We start from the raw sequence: 16,212 nt of genomic DNA on the forward strand, positions 1-16,212 counted from the left end.
ACTTGCTACCATACCGCATCTCAGTTTACACCTTTCAGGATTCTTTATGGGAGGGATCCTCCACCATTGGTGAATTATCAGAAGGGGACGACCCCTGTATATCTAGTGGATCAATACTTGGAGGAGAGGGATAGGGTGTTGGGAGAGTTGAGGGAACACCTATTGAGAGCCCAGCAGATCATGAAGACCAAGGCAGATTCTCACCGCAAGGAGGTGACATTTGAGGTGGGAGAAATGGTATACTTGAAGCTGTGGCCTTACCGACAGAAGACTTTAGCTAACAGAAGAAGTGAGAAGCTCTCCCCACGATACTACAGGCCTTTCGAGATCGAAAGGAAAGTGGGGATGGTGGCTTACCGTCTCAAGTTACCACCTCAATCCTCCATCCACCCTGTATTCCATGTGTCATTATTGAAGAAGAGCATAGGGGAGCACACCGTGACCACTCCTACCATACCACAGGGCCTCACATGAGATATGCAATTCTTATTAGCGCCACTACAGGTGAAAGAAGTGAGGAAGAATGATCAAGGCAAGAGGGAGGTACTCATCGAGTGGAAGGACCTTCCGACGCATGAGGCTACTTGAGAGATATACGAAGTCATGCAGGAGCAATTTCCAGACTTCAACCTTGAGGACAAGGTTGATCTTCTAGAGGGCGGTATTGATGCAGTAAATCCTGGACCCGTGCGGGTCTACAGGCGGCAAGGGAGGGGGCAGCCGAACAGGGTGAGGCAAGGGAGAGAAGTCACGGTGGGCCCCATGGGCCCACCCACTTAAGTATTTGGGCATCAAGGGGGGCGGCTGGTTTTGGGGGGAAAATGGAGGGTGGATGATGGGGGGCAATTTAGGGATGAGGGGAAATTTGTGGGATTGTATGAAAGGAGCCATTAGGGTTTATTTTGGGGGCTATCATGTGAAGAAAGCTCTTTCTCTTTTCCTTCTTGTTTTCTCTAGGGTTTCTTTTGGGAGATTTGGTCCTTCTCGAAGTGGACTAGCTTTGTCTTGTAATTTTTCTTGAAGATTAATGCAAAGCTCTTTTGTTCTTCCTCTCATTCTTCTTGTTTTGGATTAACTTTGATTTGGTGGAGAAATATCATCCTAGAAGGAAAATTAGGGCAAACCCTAATTTGTGAAACCTAAGGCGTATCAAATTCATGAAAATGTTACTTAAGTATAGCATTGAAAAAAATAAAAAATTGATACTGAAAAAAGTTGGAACTCAACTAAAATTGAATGCCGACTAAAAACATCGAAATTAATGACATTGTAACTTTCATTATATGACTGAAACTGAAACCAAATTTAAAAACTTGTAATATGCCCTTCTTTTGGTGTATGCCTTGAGTTGTCAAATTCGGAACTCGATGCACTTTAATGATAAGAGTGCATCTTGAAGAATGAGATGAATGTCCTTCCTGAAATGTTTACTGATGTGATTAAGTGATCCTCTATGGCATCTTAATAATTCATGCATAAATATTATTTTTTTTTATGGAACGATGACAAGGTATAACGTGTTTCTCTTTCTTGCCTTTCTCCTTTTCAGCTATATATGGCACCAGTTACACATAGTGTTAGATACCGGGAAAGCATTGATTTTTGGCGTGATGTTTATGGGATTGATAGTAAGTTACCCTAATTTATTTATATGGTCTCATGTAGCTGGTCAATATGAAAGCATTACACAATCATTTTTCCTTACGAAATAAAATTCTTTTGTCTGCTCAAGAAGTGATCTACTTTATTTCAATCTTCAATTAATGTTAGAGGAAAAGCTAAAATAGAAATGTGGAAGCTTGGTAATGAAGGAATAAAGTGGTTTAATATATTCTTGATCTTTGTTCTCTAAATTGAGCGCTTGGTTTTATTTTCCACTTTTGGAATTTGGGCAAATGACTATCTTATGATTACAGTGACTGCCATGTTGTCTCTTGCGAAACAGTGTGCGTTTGAAGAGCCATGTGTGGAGACAATTTCAGGAGAAAATGTTATGACTTGGCCGTCTGCGGTAACTTCTTATTAGTAACAGCTCCATCAAGTATCAGTTATATTATTATTATTGTGGGTTTGATTGGCAATGCTTCTGCTGCTTGTTTATGTTTTTTTTTTAACATCGAAAGTATTTTAAGTTGTTTGATTGAACTGTTATGAAAAAAGTTAAGTTGTATGAAAATTGAAAAGCAATTTTCTTAGAACTGTGATTTATATGGTTTCTAAAAGGGTGCTTTTATGAGTTTTAGTTGTTTTATTTAATGAATAAATACATTTATAATTTTAATTAATTTTAAATTTATTAAGATTAGTTTATAATATTGTAATAATATAAATTTAATATTTATATTTATATCAATCATTCACTCATATTAGTATCATTCAATCATTCATATTAGTGTCAATATTTTTCACCAAACTATAATACTAATGATACTTAAGATGGTAATTTAAAAAAAAGCTTTTTGCTTTACCCCAAAACACTAACTTAACCCTTACAAAGTGAGCCTTATTTCATTGCAATAAGCTATAATATTTTTAATATAACTTGATGCAAGATGATACTGAGATTTAACTTGATGCAATTGAACTTCATTCCTAGTTCGATGATACCAGCCTATGGGATGTCTCTTCAAGAATATGAAGACCTGCGACGCCATGTGGATAAATTGATTGCTAATGAATTGGTGTGTCAAAGCGCTAACCCCAGCATCGTGTTCGTCCTTCCCGTGCCTAAAAAGGATAGGATGTGGTGGATTTTTATCGTTAGCCATGCGGTGAATGATGCATCAACTTATTGGTCTGCCACTCCAATCTTTTTTTTTTTTTTTTTTGAGGTGGTGACAAGCTGACATTTGTATTGCCCATTCCTATTATTTTTTTCAGTAGAGCCCTAGATTGCTTCTATTTTTAGCACATTAATTACGGTTTGCAGTACAAAACCACACCATTTAATGCCATTTCCTTGTAAAAGATTTCCTCAGGTTGCCTCTTTGGAGGGAATTTTAAATCCTTATCATCCATATAGAGTCAGTGCTACCTAAGAGAAGCAAAAGCACTACACAAAGTTCCTAGATAAAGCTGAAGTTATCTTCACCTGAAGCTTAGCCAACATGCGCAGTATGGACTTCAACTAGATTGCACTCTTTAGAATATCAATGTAGGCTTATAGTCGATTGTTTTGAAGAAATGCAACTTTACTGTAACAGCCTATCACTATAGAAGAGAAAATCTATGCGGTGTACTTTATTTGAGATGTCCAATCACTCAGTTGGTTCGCTAATGTTGCAATGATCACTATGGCGAACAACAAAATATAAAGGGTGAAACTCTGGTTGGACAAAAAAGTGAGCCAACTAGAGGTACTAAATTAAAAATTAAGACTGGGACTAAGCCCGAGTATCATTTTGGCCTTTTTTCGAGAGCAATCTCAAATTTGCTCAAGTGATTATGATTCTACTGTATAATGATCCAATTAATCTAAATTATATTTCAACATCTGGTTTATGTTTATGTGCATGACTTATGCCATTGAAAATAAAATAAGCATAAAACTTTCCAATCTGCTCCTAAAATTCACACACATCTGCACTACCTTTCTCAAGAAGTTATGTTTTATAATTAAAATGAAAATTTTTCTCAGATATATTTGAAGCATGATTTTGTATTCTTTCGAAATTGCTGCCCATGATTTATCGTTCATAAAGTTTATGCGACCATTGTAAACATATTTCTATGCCTTTACCAAACAGGTAATGCGTGTGGATTGCTATGCCGTTCTAGCAGAAGAGCTAGAATCAATCACTGCAAAATACAAGTTTATATCAATGTTGCAAGGTACGCATGGCGAGGATTATATTTAATGGACTGTTTATGGATATATAGCATATCACTAAGTGCTGCTACTGTTAATAATATATGATGGAGATCCTATTTATTGTTATTGCATCAAAGGAAAACAATTTAATTTTTTTTTCTCTGTGATGCACGTAAAGTAAATCTCTTTGAAATCATTTTCTTGTGGTGGTTAACATTTTTAAAATAGATGCACTTTGACAACAAGAAAAGAAAATGTAAAATATGGTAACTAAGCAAAAAATGTTGAAACATTTTGCCCACCAACTCAACTTTATCTTGTGCAATGCAATGTTGCTTATTCCTTTGTACCCATAGAATTTTGGAATTTATTTTAAATTTTCTCTTAAATTTGAATTTTAATATACTTTTTTCTTATAAAATACTTAAAATATATATAAATCATGGGGCTTCTGCCATGCCTCGTGATAGATAACATGTCTTGCCTTAGCAACACCTTTTAAAACATTGATTGGGCATAAAGAAGATGCATAACAATAAACGTTGAGGTGTATATGTGATACCTAAGCTACCAAATGATTGGAAAAGTATTGAGGTGCTAGTTTTTAAGAACAAAAGATGTATTTAATAAAATCATGGCACCATAACCTCTGCCCGTGCTTGATAAAATCCAAAGTGAAAACCTATTAGATTCTCCTAAGTTTTTGCATGGACCAATTGGGATATAGAAACAATTAGAAAATTTCTTAGTATGATCTTGATTCTGGTTGAGATCCAACAACTCCACTACACTCTTTCCCTGCAACTCCTCTTAGCTTACTACCACATCCTGTCCCATAAATGCCAACTTTACTGCTAAATCTTCTAGATCAACTTGCTTTATTTTTCACTAAGAAACTTGCTATAGTTTTTTATATTTTAAATAAGTAAAAATTTTAAATACAAAAAAACTATATTTAAAAAAAATCATAAAATATTTAAGATACGTGTGTCCAATTTGTATTTAATATTTTTTTAATTGGTTAAGTTTTTAGCATGTCTTACATTTGTGGGAATATTAGACGCATGTCGTGTTGGAAATGTGTCGGATTCTGCACGCCTTTTTGAGAAGAAGTGTCGGTGCATCCATAGGATATAGTCTCTTGCAGTGTGGTCTTTCATGCAAATAATGTCATTTGTGAATATTCAGTTGATTTAGTGTATTAACTTGATCCCAGATATGTGATATTCTTTTTTTCTACATAAAAAGGCTAAGAGAGTATGATTTATTTGAAAGTTAAAAAATAGCTGACTTTTTTTTTTTATGATAGCCCCGCTACATGGTTTTGCCTTCTGGTTTGATGTTGAATTTGATGGCCCCCAAAATGTTCCTTCCAATGAGCATATTCATACGCTTGGAGCGTCTTCAGATATTATATTACATCCCAATAACAAGAATAAGAAACGGCTCAAATCCAATGAAGCTATTGTTCTTTCAACTGCTCCAGAGGATGATCCTACCCACTGGCAGCAGGTAATCAACAAAAATAGCACAAATACCGCAATTCTTTGGTTGCTCGTAGACATAAAATATATCTCGTAAATTATCGTTTTCTTATTTACTCATTTTATCTGTACAGATAAAATCGTTTTATTTGATGGATTTGTTGCGTTTGAAATCAAAATTGATTTCTGACTTCATTTCCATTCAAATTATTGATCTAGAAAATTTCGTGGCTTTCTTCAATTAAATTAAGGCTTCGTTTGGGACAGCTTTTTCCTGCTTGCTAAAACATTTTCTTAGTACAAAATTTTTTGTTCTTACAAAATTTTTTGTTCTACAAAGCCGTTTTATGAAGAAATAAAAAAGTTGTCCCAAACAAAGCCTAAGACTTCGTTTGGGACAACTTTCTTCTTGCTTCTAAAAACAGTTTTTTAGTACAAAATTTTTATTTTTTGCACTAAAAGTTGCTTTAAGAAGTGGAAAGAAAACCGTCTCAAACGAAGCCTAAGTCTTCATTTGGGACAGCTTTTTTACTTCTTCTTGAAGCGACTTTCTAATTCAAAATTTTATTCTTTTAATAGAAAGCTGTTTTAAAAAATAGTAAGAAAGTCGTCCCAAACAAAGTTTAGATACGGCCAAATTATGCATTTTAATTGCGTAAACTTCTGAATATTATATAATTGGTGATAAATATTTTTTGCAGACCATTATTTACTTTTATGATCCAATAGAGGTGAAACAAGACCAAATTATCCAAGGCTCCATCACTCTATCTCAGAGCAAGGAGAATGCGAGATTCCTAAACATTCGCCTGGAGTATAGGTGTGAAGCACCACTCTTTTTAAAGAGAAATTATTGTGTACGCAGTCCGAACATAGAATGGTTCAGATTGCTGCGTATTTATTGCTTATTTTTTGATACATTAAATAAGCAGCAAATAAATAATACTCACTAAATACGTATAAAAAATTGTATCAAAAAATACTTAGCAAAATAAGCAATAAATACGCAGCATCCGAACCGTTCTCTACGTTCTGATTGCGTACACAATAATTTCTCCTTTTTAAACGTAGCTCGAGTTTTTCGGCATTCTCACTCTTATTTCACTTTGGCAGCTCTGGAGGTCGATCTTTTGTAAAAGAAACTGTGATGAGGTGATCCCAATGTCTTGATATAAATTTTTTCCAATTTTGATTTTCATTATTGAGGAACCAGTTCAAGTGCTTTTTTAAGGTAAGAACATTCTGTTTGGAAAATTGCACTTCCGAAATTTCTGAATGAATATATCTTTTTTTTTTAATTATTCTGGAATTATTTTTAATGCAGGTAATTTGGTAGAAGATTAGTGATAACTCAAGAACTCTGTAACTTCAGGTAGACATTAATTTCATGCTTTTCTTTTGCCATAATTTCCACTTAATTCTTGACAATTTATTCCTCTTTATTGTTTGCTCGATTCTACGGCCTTTTGTTTCTGCCTCATTGTCTGTAAATAGTTTAGAGTTTTCTGAATACCAGCAGAAATATTCTTCTATCGTTTCCATGCATAAGTATTCTATATATTCAATGTATTTTATCATGCTTTTAATTTGTGTTTTATTTATTTTCACCGTTATATCTTAATTAGCTTGTGAAATATATTAATTAAATTTTTAAAAAAATTAAAAAGTATAAAAAAAATATATTAATTAAATTTGATTTGAGCAAATTCAAGGTCTATATAAAATTAAATCAAATCAAAATTATGTCTCAAAGTTCTAACAAGTAAACAGTTATTTCTCATCATGCCTACAAATGAATCAATATGGAGTCCAGTCATGATTATTTTATAAACTAAATTAACTAATAAAATAAAAATGAATAGCTTGATTGGTGGAAAAGTACGGTTCTGAATCCTCAATTTATACTCGATTTCCTTTGAGCGATAACACCTCTTAAATGAGACCCAATTAAGTGAGGGTCAAAAGATTTTTGAAGTGGGTAAATCTTCTAGATCAGCTGAAGATTAGTCAGATAGTCAAGCACCCTTTCAAGAATGACAACGATTAGAGCCTCCATTTCAAAAAATAAAAACTAATAGAATAAAGAATAATAATTTTATAAAATTCTATTGATAAATAAACAGAACCAAAAGGCTTGATATAACATTTATTCATAACGATGAATAAAATTTTAAAAGTTAGAAAATATGCCCCTTTAATAAAATGCAACTATAATTTTATTTCATATGTAATTTTATTATTTCGATACATCAAGCTTAATAGAATTAATTTAAATCACTAACAAATCGAGTACAAAACAAACTCAAACATTAATTTATACATCAAACTTAATCATTATTATAAATATTCTAGCTCAAAAGTTTTAATAAACTCCTCAAATCAACTCAATTCATTTACAACTGGACCCATTATAAATGACATTTTGAGCTTTAAGGGCAAGTTTATGCAACATCCAAAATTATGCAATACGAGATAAACTTAGGCTTCATTTGGGACGGCTTTCTTCCTGCTTCTTAAAGCGGCTTTTTAGTACAAAAATTTTATTTGTACTAAAAATCTGCTTTAAGAAGCAGGAAGAAAGCCGTCCCAAACAATGCCTTAGTAGATCATTCAAAATATTTTAGATAAACTTGTCTGTTGGAGAATTATCACTCTTTCGTTAGCATCTACTCTAAATCTAATATTCAAATTCAAAACACTGCTAATAATGATCAACCGTCTTAGGGCAATGTACTCATACTTCATCAATCATACGTACAATTAAAATTCCCCCAAAATATCATCATAATTTAAAATCTCAATTATTTTCACTCATAAGCTATGGATGTAAAATAATCTAAATACATGAATTTTAAAATCTTGGTGTTTCAATGAGAAAGAAATGCAACGAAATATAATATAAATCATTTTAATTTTAATTTATTTTTCGAGGCAAATTAAGCTCATCCAATTTTGAGTCAAAATTATCTACACTATAAGCAAGCTCACTTCATAGTTGTCGACACCCGCTGGCTGCCATCACTGTCGCCACTTCAACAGCCGCTATTGTCGCGAGTCATCAGGATACCGCCATCGTCACCCGCCATCATATTTGCACTTTGCACAACATTCATTTACTTCAAATTATACGAAAGAAAAAAATTACATGCATTTACTTTACACTAAAAAATCACATGCATTTACTTTACACTCATCAAAATAACTCCAATTTCACCGCACAAATCATCCATTATTGTTAATGATTTAAGACCACTTGCCAGCAACTTATATAAACCATAAAATTAAAGTACAATAGATGGAAATAACATTAGGTTTTAAATAATAATCGCAAAGATGTAAAATGACGACATTAAAAAAAGAAACTCAGGTAGGCCATTTCCAAAAATTAGTTTAAACTAATACAAAACCAAAATTCTATAAGCTGCCTTCAACAACAATACACCAAAGCCTTCAAAGGTTGTTATATACTCAGCAGCAAAATGTTCCCTTAAGATATTTTCGATTAGTGACATTAAATATTTAATAAAAATAAAATTAAAAAAGTAGACTGAAAGATTGACCTTGAAAATTGCAGAATCACAACACTGCAGAGTTGATTTTTGCATGGTAGTGAACATTTTTTAATGTCCAGATTCAAAATCACACCTCCTGCATGAAAAAGGAAAATTGTAAAGGCTTACTCTGTAATCAGAACAAATATTTTAGTACTTTAAATGTAATACCAAATTTTCAAAAAAGATAATTCTAAAAAATTTCCCTTAAAAATCATATCAATTTTTTGTACATCCTAAAAATGACCAAAGGCTTTATTTTTAATTATTTTCATTTAACAATGAGGGTCATGGATAAGCCTGGAACAAAGAAGGAAAATAAGAGGAGAAGAATAGTAGAACAAGTACGAAATGATAGGCTATGGCTAAACATAAAATTTGATTTTTGATATTTCCTTCTGCAAATCGCATTTGAATTTCGAGTGATAAACTTTAGAGGCTTGAATTAGAAGTCTTTTTGAGGTGCAAATGTCTTTTTGAGGTGCTAATTTAGAAATTTATGAATTGGGGATATTATTTTATTAGATTGCCTACCAGAGGATAATACATCGGATAATAAAGCATCAAGCATTACCATTCTTCTCTGTATGAGAGGGAAAAAAACCCCATTTAATGATGATATGTTTTCTCTGCATAAGATTTGGACACAAATTTGATCGAAGTCATTATTGAAACCTTCAAGAAATTCAACCATCATTTTTCTTTCAACAAATTGCTTGAGAGATTACCTCATCATCGTAGCATGTCATCTTAAGATTTTAATAATATTATAACTCTAGCCAATAAACCTTCATTGTATTAAAAAACTCAATAATTGGAAGGTTGTCTTGCTTGGTTGTTGAAAATTTAGCTTTGATCTCATAAATGAGGTAGCGTCATTCACTTTCGAATACTTTTGATTGATGATATCCCAAATTTCGTTTATGGTAAAAAGGAAGATATTGGCCCCCAAACACTATGGTATTCCAAAATTATGTCATGATCATGAAATTCGCTCATCCCAAAGTACAAATTGTCTTTCAACTTGCATTTATTAATATGGCACATTGTATGTATGCTTGTTAATAATTGTAATACTACTTTACATTAAAAAGAAGAATCAAATAACTTTATTAGTGTTATTCACATTAAATATGAAAGCATCACAGTGAAGTTCATGTATGTACAAATTTAAATAAAAAGAATTAGATGTGAAAATCAAAGAAATGTGTTAAAGGGAGAAGTTATATACATGTAAATGTAGAGCTTACCCTTATGATACTGGTCGGATAAGCAATGTATCCGTGCATGATAAATAGAAAAAGTTGAAAAAAGAAATAAAATTAAAAATATTTTTACCTTAATTAGTGCAATATTAGACAGTGCTAAAATAAATGACATTAAAAGTTATAATTGCAAAATGCAATATCAAAGAAAATTTGATGAAAAATATATTTCATCTTACCAGTATGTATGTTTAATTCTCTTAAATGAAATATTTACTGATTAATCAGGATAACTCATAAGCATATTATTTATTTATTTATTAACATATGAGTTTGATGGTTGAAACTCAACTCATTAAATTGAATATTTCAAATAAAGCTCCTCATGAAAAAAATAACTGAACAAAAAAGTCAATACAAAAGAAATGGATCAAATGAAAATAGGTATGAATTAAATTATATATGTACAAACTCGTAATGGATAATAGCTCTTTCCAAAGTTTTTGGATGTTATTCTGCTTAATCATTTTAATTGTCATTGAAAGAAATTAAATTACCGTCTACTGTTCTCGACTAGATATTTTAAGTGTTCCGGCCGGGTTGTAACACAACAAGAACGGAGAAAGTGAAAAAAAAGGTTGGAAAATGAAAATCCTAACCTTGCTCTAACACCATGTAGAAAAATAAAATAGTATTAAAAAAAAACTAACTTGAATTTTATGGTTTAATTCTATATGTAAATGCAAAGATATTTATCGACTTCTCCAAAGGCTAAAAATGAAAATAAATCAAAGTTGGTTACACAAAAAGAAAATAAATCACCAAAAAGATGTGAGTGGTTAGAATAGGAAGAGGCACATGAATTACAATCTAAAAGCCACAAAAGGATCAATCCAATAGTTAAAAATCCTAACCCGCATGCTTATGGATCCTAACTAAAATTGGTTGGCTTGTAGGTCCCATGATCCTTTAACACTAAGTGCTTTTTTGAACTCCATTGTTACATGCTCATCATGAGAACAAATAATATGACAAAGGTACAAAATCAAAATCTCTCAGCCTACAAGTGGTGAAGTGAATTCTACATAGCTGAATGGACAAAGACTGCCGAGTAGTTTTTTCTAGCAAATGGATTCCTACTAGCTAAGAAGGTTGAAATGGGTTGAAAGTACAAAAATTGAGTAGGCCTCTACTAAGCTAAAAGTTCTTTCAACATAGTGCAAGCCAAATCGGTTTGGGTGAGAAGATGAGTGTTATACAAGTTTTGTAATAGCCTTCTAATTTGGAATAGATAAGTGCATGCATCTTTTAAAGCACTTACTGAAGAAAACCAAAAAAGTAGAAGTCTTTCCTATTCATTAGAGCCACCATATTAGTATGCATTTAATAAATCTTCTTCAACCTAGGAGTAATTCCAAAAAAAAAAAGTTTAACCTACACTAACTCAAAGAGTTCCTATCATCATCGTGTACTGTTTCCTCATGCATAGATTCCTACACCATCGGGTACTTTTTCCTCGTGCATAGATTTCTCTAAGAATCATCTACCAACTAAAAAAAGCCAACCAGACCATATTAGTAGTTTCAGAAGTTCAACCTGACATAAAATCCTCTAGTTTGCAATTTTCCTATTTTCTTTGAGCCACGAGTGTTCGCCGCTCTATAAATTGCAAACAGAAAGTATTGAATATTCACATTATACTTGAAGCTGTTAACACTGGATTTTGGTTCTAACATTCTCCCCAGACAAAAGTCTAAGAAAATTAATTAGCTGCAGGAAGCTTATAGTTTGTTGGATAAAGATAAATCAACAAGCCCTCATCATAAGTTTAGTTTTCTTTAGGATGCCAAATTAAATGTTGTTCTATTTTTGAAAAAAAAAGTACCACCGCCTTTCTTCTATACCAAGAAAAAGTAGCCTAGAAATCTTGTAAATAGTCATGGTTGTACCATTCTATATTGCCATATGATTTCTCAAGTGAGAAAGACTGACAGGATTCTTGAAACCTCAAGGTCTACAACAAAGTGAGGATTGTAAGGGTACTGGTGGTACTCACCAACCACTCAGGTCCGGCCGGGGGATGCCAATTTAATCATTTGAATATTGTGATCCTAACACATTGCAATTCAAAGTAATAGTATACTAATTAATAATTATAAAGCATACTAATTGAACAGAGATTTCATCGCAAAAGATGATCTCAAACAAAATGGTCCTAAGCATAAAAGGTTCCAAATCAACATTAAATACGCAAAATGCTTAGCGCAAGGTAGGATAAACTAATAGTTAATCCAGAAAATGCATTTTTGACTTTACCAAGTAAAATTATAATGCCAATTTTGAAGGAGTGATAGAACTTGATTACTAGCTGAAAACCACGTCATTCATCATCCTCTTCCTCATTATTGTTCATATGATTGATCTTTTGGGCGCGATACATCTCAGCAACCTATAAGAGAAAAATTTAGCAATCTCCTTATGGAAAATAGCTGCACAAAAATAAAGTCAACAACAAGCAAATACCTGTTCAGATGTTGTGGCTTGTTCTGGGCTTTTGTCATCTCGGACACGTTGTAGGCGAGGAAATCGAAGAGAAATACCCTAATGATATTTCACAATTAGAAATTATAGTGGCATTTTGACAACATTTTAACTTACTAATGCATGGAAGGGGAAAAAAGAGCCTTTCCAGACCTTATTTGGATCCACAATGCCAGAAGCAGCACGATGAACAGGACTAATGCTCAAATCAGCTGCCTTTACTTCCCAGACCTTGAACAAAATGAAAAAAATCAGTCTTTGAAATTCAGTAGCAAAATAAAAGGTACCAAAAATACAAAAAAAGAATGAACAATAAAATAATTATCTTTGAAAATCCACCATAATAAAATATATGCACGAGTGGAATAGCATATTCATCAGCGAGTCATCAACTCAGCTTTGAATGCTTTATTCAGACCTTGTATCAGAAAAAGTTAGAAAGGATGCAGCAACAATTAGGTGTCCAATATAGGCATGTATGGTTGGTTGACTTGTAGAAAAGGGTAAAGCCTACAATTCATATATACATGAGGCTTTACAATCACCCATTCCGTTGGATGAACCTATTTACCAACAGAAAAGGGTAGGATTTTCAGTTCATATATCTATTATTGTTCTTTGTAATGATCAATTCAATCAAAATAAAAGGTATTTACTGAAGGAAGAAGAAGAAATCACAACAATATGTTGGTTAATTGAGATGATGATTAATTCTGATAAAATTCTGATACATTGGGAGATTGGACAACATGTTTAACATATACTACTGAATAACATACTCGTTAGGTCATTTTAGGGGCATCCTTCAGATCTCTTTAAAGAGTGATGCAAAATTCTCAACTAGCTTTGGCATCTACATGTCACTAATTTTGCTCAAAAGAACGAGCCCAAGGACTCACGGGCGGATCCAGACCATTTTTTTAGGGTGGGCAAATTTTGTGATTTATAAAGGTGAAGGCCAGTGACCTCTTGCAATTGCGAAGGCGGCTTGATTTGCGAGTTGCAAATGACGGGACGACAGGGCTTCAAGCCTTCGAGTGTGATTTAGCGAACGACGGAAAGTAGGATAGGAAAAACTGGCACACAATTAATAAATTTAGGGCAAAAACATTCTGACGGGGGGATTCTGAAAAAGCCCTCTCTAATGAATTTTTTTTTTTTCTGGATGGGCAGCCGGATCCGCCTATGCCCAAGGTTGAAACATCTACCCAGCAATAATGATCTTCCTTTACCTATTATTACCATGACCACAATGGGAATGTTATAATCCTTCAGCAAGAAGATTCTTTCATGTTTGGTGAATCGAAACTAGTAAGATTGTCGATGTTGTACAGCACATATGATGACGGTATGGGTTTCCAAATATGATTTGGTTGATGTCAAATAGAACTACTCGCATGGCATCTCAGCAATGTAATGACAAATCTAAGTCAGCATAGGCAATCAATCTTCATTTCAAATCCCCTTTGGATCCATCCCAAAGGATAAAGATATGGATGGGATATGATTTATCACCATAATTTATGCACATGATAGAAATGAAATTTTCAAGCTATGCCGTGTTGAGGATCATATTGATCATGTCGTACTTGACATAGAACAACTCGTACATGTTCATGTTGTTGAATGTAATAGCTAGCTGGAATGATTCAACTGAACCGGTCCAGCACAAATTTAAGCAAGTAAGCAGGTTGTGCAGGAATTGAAGCGCGCGAGCATGCAGGCATGCTAAGTTGAGTTGGATCAAGATAGGGCGGAATAGACCGAGTGAGTGGGAACAGCACTAGCATGACTTGGGACGGACGCAATCATGAGCGGGCAAATGTGACCCCATAAGGGAAATTTTGGCTTCAATCAATTTAGAAGAAGGAATGCAAAATATATAGAGATTTATGGATGGAGGAGGTTGTGCAACGGGTTCTTGGTTTTAAGTGGCAGAAAAGAATATTTGTGCCTGGATTGTTGTTTGATAGAAAGGTGATTTATTCGTGAAGCGCTCTACTAAAAGGAAGAAGAGGAGTTCATTCATCGGGACATTTCATCGGCGTACATTTTTTGTTGTTAGAGTCAGAGGCAGTGAAGGCAAGTAAAACATTCTATTGGAAAAGAGTTATAAGTCAAATTGAGTTAATTAAATTATGCATTGGTGTTCGACATGAACGAAGAAAGAATAGGTTTTGATCTTTGCCATCTCGACTCGCTAAGGAGGAAGAGTATTTGAGGTAAACAATGCAATTTGTTAATTATCAGTTAATCATTTTATAGATAATGACATACAACATAATTAGAAATATAAGTTAATAATTTAGAGACTTTCAACATTACCTTTGACACTATTTAAGGTGTTCAACATTGCCTTGACAACATTTGACTTCTCGAAGGTAAATTTTAATATTAATTAATATTGTTGATGTTGTTTTAGACAGTGATAAAATCTAGTATAGCCATGAAAAAAGTACTAGAAGCAAGTGTACTCAATGAAAGATTAGAAAAGAGATAAATTGTTAAAGAAATTTTAATCTGAATTCAATATTAATGGAATTTTTAACTACCTATATAGACTGACATAATTACATCCTTCATAGTTAGGTGGTGCTCTAACAATGATCAATTAAGAGCTTACAGAACTTACCAGTGACAATTTTGATCATTCAAATCATCTGCATGCAGTGTTGCAAACATTTAATGAGAATAAGTTTTATGCTAAATTCTCAAAATGAGAATTCTGGTTGAAAAGAGTAAATTTTTTTGGGCATGTAATTAGTGGCGAAGTTATTTTAATGGATCAAAATAAAATCAAAGCTATTGCAGAATAGCCAACGTCGACTACAGTTTCAAAGGTAAGGAGTTCTATGGGTCTTACTAATTATTACAGGAGGTTTGTTGAAGAATTTTCTCAGATTGCAATGTCGTTATCAAGATTAACACAAAAAGCGGTAAAATTTGAATGGGACAAATAGTGTGAAGAAGTTTTTCAAAAATTGAAGAAATGCTTAATGATTGTTCCCATATTAACAATTCATTTAGGCACAGAAGGAATTCAATTTATTTGTGATGCTTCATTGAGGGGACTTGCATGTGTATTGATGCAATATGATAAGATAGTGACATATGCTTCAAGGAGGCTAAAAGTTCATGAAAAAATTATCTCAAACATGATTTGGAATCATAGTTTAAAATTGCAAACAAGAGGTGTGCCTCTGCACAATTTGACCCCCAAGAGCCTCATTGCTTAAGCAAATTTGGGACTTGGTGAGGCTTACGCCTCATGGAACCTGATGCTCGCCTCAGAGGCGCAATTGCGCAATTTTTTGTGAGGCGTACGCCTCATGGAACCAGGGGTTAAAGGATGACGAGGACCCTTTGGTGTATGATGATGTGCGTCTGATAATGAGTTGTTCATAGATGATGAGACAGATTTGCCATTATCAGGCATGCAGCTAGACGATCTAAGTGTGGATATCTTGAGGGGTGAAGCAGATCAAGCGGACACATCCACTAATACCACACCACACACATCTACTAGTACTGCAGCACAACAAGCAAGCAGAGGTATCTCATTATTTCTTATGTGCTATTACATTTAACATATATGCAATTAACAGCACACTAATCATTCT

At 33.4% G+C, this 16,212-nt stretch overlaps 2 protein-coding genes across 3 annotated transcripts in view; one reads left to right on the forward strand and one right to left on the reverse strand.

Annotated features, from left to right (window-relative positions):
* The window catches only part of LOC110104305 (probable protein arginine N-methyltransferase 6), a 49,370-nt gene extending 42,489 nt beyond the window's left edge, over nt 1-6,881 (forward strand). For both annotated transcript variants that reach the window (XM_020833349.2, XM_028700791.1), the window contains 5 exons: nt 3,747-3,831; nt 5,121-5,323; nt 5,997-6,115; nt 6,409-6,526; nt 6,620-6,881. In XM_020833349.2, coding sequence (XP_020689008.1) covers nt 3,747-3,831; nt 5,121-5,323; nt 5,997-6,115; nt 6,409-6,451 — 450 coding nt within the window. In that variant the 3' untranslated portion in view covers nt 6,452-6,526; nt 6,620-6,881. The remainder of the gene's footprint in view (nt 1-3,746; nt 3,832-5,120; nt 5,324-5,996; nt 6,116-6,408; nt 6,527-6,619) is intronic.
* A 1,710-nt stretch (nt 6,882-8,591) lies between these two features.
* Nucleotides 8,592-16,212, reverse strand: part of LOC110104314 (DNA ligase 1) — a 30,127-nt gene continuing 22,506 nt past the window's right edge. Inside the window, exons 16-19 of the mRNA XM_028700785.1 lie at nt 12,746-12,823; nt 12,575-12,652; nt 12,368-12,500; nt 8,592-8,943 (exon numbers count right to left, since the gene is read on the reverse strand). Of these exons, the coding sequence (XP_028556618.1) occupies nt 12,432-12,500; nt 12,575-12,652; nt 12,746-12,823 (225 nt within the window). The 3' untranslated portion in view covers nt 8,592-8,943; nt 12,368-12,431. The remainder of the gene's footprint in view (nt 8,944-12,367; nt 12,501-12,574; nt 12,653-12,745; nt 12,824-16,212) is intronic.

The sequence above is a fragment of the Dendrobium catenatum genome, unplaced genomic scaffold (assembly GCF_001605985.2).
Source record: "Dendrobium catenatum unplaced genomic scaffold, ASM160598v2 fragScaff_scaffold_1593, whole genome shotgun sequence".
Classification (NCBI taxonomy): Eukaryota; Viridiplantae; Streptophyta; class Magnoliopsida; order Asparagales; family Orchidaceae; genus Dendrobium; species Dendrobium catenatum.